Source organism: Arachis ipaensis, chromosome B01 (genome assembly GCF_000816755.2).
Source record: "Arachis ipaensis cultivar K30076 chromosome B01, Araip1.1, whole genome shotgun sequence".
Classification (NCBI taxonomy): Eukaryota; Viridiplantae; Streptophyta; class Magnoliopsida; order Fabales; family Fabaceae; genus Arachis; species Arachis ipaensis.
Genome location: NC_029785.2, coordinates 130,993,084 through 130,999,697, shown reverse-complemented (window position 1 = coordinate 130,999,697; position 6,614 = coordinate 130,993,084). Strand labels below are relative to the sequence as shown.

Here is a 6,614-nt window from a genome sequence, read left to right as displayed (position 1 = left end):
TTTTGATATTTTAAAAAAATTTTAGGGATTTTTTAAAATTTTTCGAAGACTGTTTTGTACTTTATTCTAGAAATTAATTTGTTCAGATTATATATGTGGACACTTAGCAACTATGTGTAGTTAACGTTTTACATCAGTAATCGTCATTATTAATTAAGAGAAGGAGATTATATTCTCTAACAAAAATAAATGTTAAAAACTATTTTGTATATTTTAAAACTTAAAAAATTAAAATGTTTAATTTTAAATATTTGATTCACTGATTTGGATAATTACTCATTATTAAAAAGTAATGTTAGTGTCTGAGGAACGTAATATTGTAGCAAGTAAAGGTTGTCAAAAAAAACTATAACGAAGTTTAAAAATGAATTTTAGTTTAACTTTTAAATATTTTTTTAATTTGAGTTTTAATTTTTTTATGTTAATGTAATATTAATTTTGTAATGCTAACTCTCAATATTTTTAATTAAATATATTCTTTTAAAATTTATTTTTTTATGTATTTTAATATTATTAAATACACAATAATCAATTGTGATGGTGATGGAAAAGACCTGACAGAAGACGACGCCATTGTTATGGTGACAGCAACGTACGAGGACAAGAGTGTGGTTGAGAATGACTTCGACGACGATGCAACACTCGTTGAGGAGTTGGACAGTGGTGACGCAAATGACAGAGTGAAAGTTGTCGTAAGGAAGCTGAGCTCAGTGCAGTCGCAGTGATTCTTTTTCTGATTCTAATTTCCAGCGACGACGGCGATTCTAAATTTTATTGGCGCCGTCCCTCCTTTCCTCTTCTTCCTTTCTTTTTCTTCCTTCTTCTTAATTCTAAAAGATTCATAACAAATAACGGACGAGTGAGGTTTTTTAATGAATATACATAAAGTGATTCCAGATTTATAATAATGTTTAATTAAGTCTTCAGTCAAATAAAGAATTAAAAGAATACACAATTTTCCAAATGTAAAATTAAAGATTAAAAAAAGGAAATTTAGTATAAAAATACTTATTCGAGTAACCTTTTGTCTTTCTTTTCTAATCGCATTAGTATATGTGAGACACTTAAAAAAGTCTCTTATTTTCAACTATAAGCCGCCCGCTCTTTGTCTGTTGCACAAAAGTAAAAGTAGAGGATTACTTATTTTCATAGGAATCTAAAAAAAAATTTAAAAAATCTAATCTCATTATGGTACTACCTAAAAGCATGGTTTGAGAAAATACTTTTTTAACACAACATTCACACAATCACACCTCAGCATTATTGACTATGTCATTTTAAAAGGAGAACATTTTTAATATTAGAAGATTAATGATGAACTACTTCGTTTTACTTAATTTTTGGTTAAAAGATAGGTACGTAAAATGTATTCCTAATTAAATTGTCCAATTATCATTGTTTATTATAATAAAATTCTATATCCAAGTAATTTAATCAATTAAGTTCAATCAAATTGATATAATAACCTAATTTACTTTCATACGCTATTCTTTCTAACAATCTTTTGACTTAACATGCGATTATATATAACTTCCTTTTCTTTGTTTGCACGTTCTTCACTCCTATCACTTCTTCTTCTTCTTTTTCTTCTTCACTCCTGTTGTGCATGTTCTTCTCATCCTCCTCCTTCTTCGTCATTTTTTCTTTCGTTATCGTAATTACCACCACTACCACCACCTCTTTCTCTTCCTCTTCCTCTCATTTAAATTTTTTTTTCTCCTTTCTTTTCCTCATTTTCTTCTTCAATCATCATCATCATCATCATCATCATCGTGTGTTTTCTTCCTTTTCCTCCTTCTCCTCCTTCTCCTCCATCATCATTGTTATTATCGTTATCGCGCATTTTCTCCTCATCGTCTCTCTTTTATTGCTGCATTTTTTTCTTTTTCTCCTCCTCTTCCTAGTGATTTTGCAGCATTATGTGTTTCTTCTTCTTATTTATTTAATTTTTTAAATTTTGTTAAGAGAATAAAACAATAAAAATTATGAGAAGGTAAAACAAGAAATAAAAGATGAAGAAGGAGGAGGAGGAGGAATTTGCTTGTGCGTCGTTATTATTAAGTAATTTCGATGCCTTCTAGATAAAAATAAGGTGCACTTGGTTTGTACTTATTTTGAATTGAGTTTGTTAGTCGTTATCAAGGTTCTGAAAATTGAACCGGATCGACCAGATTAACCGAGAACCGGTCATCTAACCAGTCTACTTGACCCTAGAACCGTCTTGTAAAAAACCGATTAAAAAATCGGCCAGATTTTAAAAGGCCCGGTTTTGTAATCCAAGTTCAGAAACGGCGTCGTTTTGACTCCAAAAAAAAAAAGAAACCCTAAGTCACTAACCCAGTCCCGCAATTCCCAAACCCAGCCTCACAAACGCGGAACACCTCGCTCTCCTTCTCCTTCTCCTTCTCCTTCTCCCTTCATAGCTCCACCCCTAATTTTCTCCAAGTCTCCAATGAGCAGAAGGAATGCCTCTACCATCCCTACCACTATCGGCACCGGCAGTGACCACCAGCGGTTGCCACCCTCGTCACTCGAAGCTTTTGTCGTCGTCGTCATAGGAAGGTCGGTTCGAAGCTTATGTCGTCAGCCACTTCTGTCTTGTCCAGAATTTGTCTCTGTCGCTGTGGACTCTAGGCCTTCTTTGCTTTCTGTGCCGCAGTAAGTTCTTCAGTTTTTCAATTATTTTTTTATTTTGTTAATTATATGAATTAATAAAGTGAGTTCTTCAATTTTTGTTTTTCAGTTAATTTTTTTTATTTTTTTAATTATATGAATTAATCATTCTAAATTTCTAATACTAAATAGAATTTTGATATAATTTTTAGAAATAGTGATAATTCATAAGTTCAATCTTGGATTCTGAATTTTGATGGTTGAGGTTTTATTTTGTTAATTTGACTGATTCTAAGTTGTTGATTTTTCTATTTTTGTTCATGTTTATTTATTTTGTTAAATTTTGATGGATGATGATTGCTGGTGTTGTTAAATTTTCTAAAATAATTTTACTATTTTGAGTTGCTGATTTTTTAAAATAATTTTGTATTTTGAATAGAATTATTGCTGATGCAATTCTAAATTTAGTTTAGGTGCTAAATTTGAATTTTTGTTTAGTTTTTCTATTTTTTGATTCTCTGACTTTGAATGTTAAAAAATTTTTGAATTTTGAGTTTTTTGTTGAATACTTGATTAATATTGAAGATACAATGCAAATGTAATAGAACAAGATTCAGTTCAAAGAAGAGTAAAAGAAGAGCAATTAGATTATTGATTAGTTAGTTACTCTATTTTAGTTTTTAATTCAAAATAATATTATGAGTGTGTATTGATTCTTAATAATTCTGGTATCAATTCTAAGTCTTTGAATTCATTTCTTTATTTTTTATATAACAAGAATTACTTTCTTCTTTCTTGTGCTCATAACAATTGTCATCTGATTCTATTGAAGTGCTTATCTTGATTGTCAAGCAGTTAAACTTGATTAGAGCTTATACATTAATTAAAAATAATTTATTGTGAATTTTTAATGGTAAAATATGAACAAATTATTATGTGACACGATAAAATTTTAAATTTTATTAGTTTAAAAATAATTGAATTTAAATATTTAAAATTGTATATTAAATTTTTAATGATTTTATTGTATATTTAATTAAACAAATTCAACTACGATTTGACCCTGATGGAACTATTGGACTAGTTTTCGCAACCTTGGTTGTCATCATTAAGTAATTTTGGTCCATTTTGGATTTAAATAAGGTGCACTTGATTTGTGCTTATTTTGAACCAAATTTATTTGTGTATCGTAATTTCGGAACATTATGGATTTAATTTCGGTGTATTCTGAGTTTAATTTCGGTGTATTCTGGTCTTCTGAGCTTATTTTAAACTGATAAGTTTATTTGTGTATCGTCATCATTAAGGAATTTCGGTGCATTATCGATTTAAATTCGGTGCACACAATTCAAAACTTTTCTTTCCCTTCCTTCTCATCTTCTACTTTGTCTTCTTTTTTCTTTTCTTTTTTTCATCTTCTCTTTCTTATTTTATTTTCTTATATATATTCTTGTTTTACTTTTTTAGAGGAATAAAACCAACAAATAGAGAAAAAAAAGAAGAATAAATTTCAGTCTATTTCTACTAAGAATTCAATTCAATAAGTATGAACTTATATTCATCCAACTAAATAAGATTGTAATATAATACAAACATGTTTATTCAAGTTTAATATAAAAAACAATGCCATTAAAATTAGTTATTAAAATTAATTATTAATATAAAATATATATTAAAAATAATATATATATATATATATGTGTGTGTATGTATTAATTTATTGATTTTAGTATACCATTAGTATTCTTATTTATTAATATACTAATTACGATAATGTCTAAAAAATTAACTTCTAGTTACTGAGTTTATCAATTTGCCAAATATGGTTTTCTTCCCAGGAGTAGCTAATGTTAGCTAACTTTGGCCTATCTTGATGATGATATATGAACTCTCAAAAAGGCTGGGCTAGACACCATTCTATAATGAGAGGACAATTTTTAAAAAATAAATAAAATAAGAAGTTTCTAACATCAACTGGGCATGCTTTCAATAGTTGATTAAAGTTCATCACATATAGTTGTATTTAATTGCTGGAATAAAGGGAATCCCCTAGCTTGTTGCGTTTTATTTTCACCATAACAATAGACTGATAAGATATATCTATATTACTATAGCTAGGGTATGATCTTCATGAAACGCAGTTTGTGAACCCAGAATGTGACCCTTTTGAAGGTGTTGGCGTGGCCAAAGAAACCGTATTCCTTACTCTTATTCATGCTAGACACATGTTGAAAATCAAAATGTAAGACTACTTTCAAGGCTTCATAATATGCAAACTCCTTTAGCTTAGTCTTGACAAGTCCATACTTTTCCACAATCTCATCCCAAATCTCGTCTTTGTCTCTCATAAACTCCACCACATCAACCCTATCTTCATCATTCTCACCAAACCCAACAAACTCAACATCAAACAACTCACTCAGCACTTTCCACATTCTCTTCCACGTAAACAAGTCACCATTGGTGCAATTGAACGCTTGATTCTTGGCCTTGTCCGTAACCGCTGCCCACACGTGCTGCTGGGCTAACACCTCGGAGTCTGTCATGTCGCAAAAATGCTCCCACGTGTACCGTGTTCCCGGGTAACGAAACGGCAACCTAAGGTGGCGGCAAACCGCGGCATAAGCCCCAAGCTTAACCAGCGCGTTGATTGCACTCCTTGAAGACGCGCCGATTATGATGGAGGAGCGGTGAACGGAGTACGTCAGAGAAGGCGCGTGGGACGCAAGGAGATCCTCCTGAGCGTAGTAGAAGTTTGGGTACGGTAGTCGGGGCATGTCCTCGTGAAACGGGGGATCATGGCTCAAGAGTTGAGTTGACCGGGCCGGGTCAAAGATTGGGCCCATGTAGTGTTTTGTCCCGGTTTGGAGGGTTACGTGGGTGAGGCGGGAAGCAGGGGAAGATTTGAGTGTGGTGAGAACGTTGTGGAGCATGCCTTTGTTGGTGGCAATGTTGGCTTCTTCGTCTTCCTGAAACTGAAGAGCTACCCAGAAGAGGTGTGTGACCTCGTGGGCTATGGGGGAGAGGCTGGCTTGTGTGGTGGCGGCATCGACGGCGTCGAAGCTGATGAAATCATCCACGATGGAAGCAGGAAACCAGGTGGCGGGCGGGGGACGGCGGGCTGCTCCGTAAACCTTCCATGGGCCTCCCTTGCAGTCGGGCTTCTTCAAGGCTTGGGCTATGTTAAGCCCAACCATACCTGTGACTCCAACTATAAGCGCTACATAATGTTGGTTCTCCATGAATACAAAGGAAGTGAATTATTGATGTTTAATTGTTTACTATAGTATTAGTAAATCTGAATCTGATATGTTGAAATTACTCTCTCTATATATATACACTCTCTCCTTCTCAATTGTACATTGAAGATCTTTAAAGTTATAAGAGAAAGATACAGATACTTTGATTACTTTCCATTAAATTACAGCAAATAAATTTTCTTTTTAAGATTATGATATTTATTAATATTTTTTAATAGATATTTTTTTTTTAATTAGGAGTGAAACTCAAATTCAAAAAAATAAAAATATAAAAACTATTTGATTTGATTATTTAAACAATAATTTATTAAATTTTTAATATATATTTAGAAGATAAAATAAATATAAATTAAATTAAATCAATAAAAATTATTAAAACTGACAAATAATAATTAAACATATCTTTTGTGTTGCAATGCCTGCCACAAAAGAGGTGTTTCCTAAAGCCACGAAACTTTCACATGCTTTAACCATTATCAAATCTAGCTGACTTGAAAGAATAGATGTATGTGGATGAGGAGGTTCGGATGATAGTTGTCATAACCTAATCGTTAATTAAACCAATTAGATTTAGGGCGGGCAATGATTAGAGTAGGGTAGGGTTTGGATTCTATATCTTAATCTTATTCGTGAATTGAAATTTTTTTTTAAAATTTTACTTTATCTTATTTGCAAGTTGAGAATTTCTCAACTCTAACCCTAATCGCATCCTAAGGTTTTAAACCCTTATTCCCCTTATTC

The 6,614-nt window shown here is 31.9% G+C and overlaps 2 protein-coding genes across 2 annotated transcripts in view; both read right to left on the bottom strand.

The window, feature by feature from the left end:
- LOC107639039 (3-oxo-Delta(4,5)-steroid 5-beta-reductase) overlaps positions 1-5,937 on the bottom strand; it is a 20,202-nt gene extending 14,265 nt beyond the window's left edge. The window contains exon 1 of the mRNA XM_016342456.2: positions 5,909-5,937. The gene's annotated coding sequence lies outside the window, so the exon portion shown is untranslated. The remainder of the gene's footprint in view (positions 1-5,908) is intronic.
- Positions 4,570-5,942, bottom strand: LOC107639031 (3-oxo-Delta(4,5)-steroid 5-beta-reductase-like). The gene has a single exon (XM_016342444.2). It carries the CDS (start codon positions 5,853-5,855, stop codon positions 4,728-4,730), a length of 1,128 nt encoding a protein of 375 aa, XP_016197930.1. The 5' UTR covers positions 5,856-5,942; the 3' UTR covers positions 4,570-4,727.

Excerpts from the sequence above, each read along its gene's own strand:
- LOC107639031 (XM_016342444.2), bottom strand. The coding sequence starts at position 5,855 with ATGGAGAACCAACATTATGTAGCGCTTATAGTTGGAGTCACAGGTATG.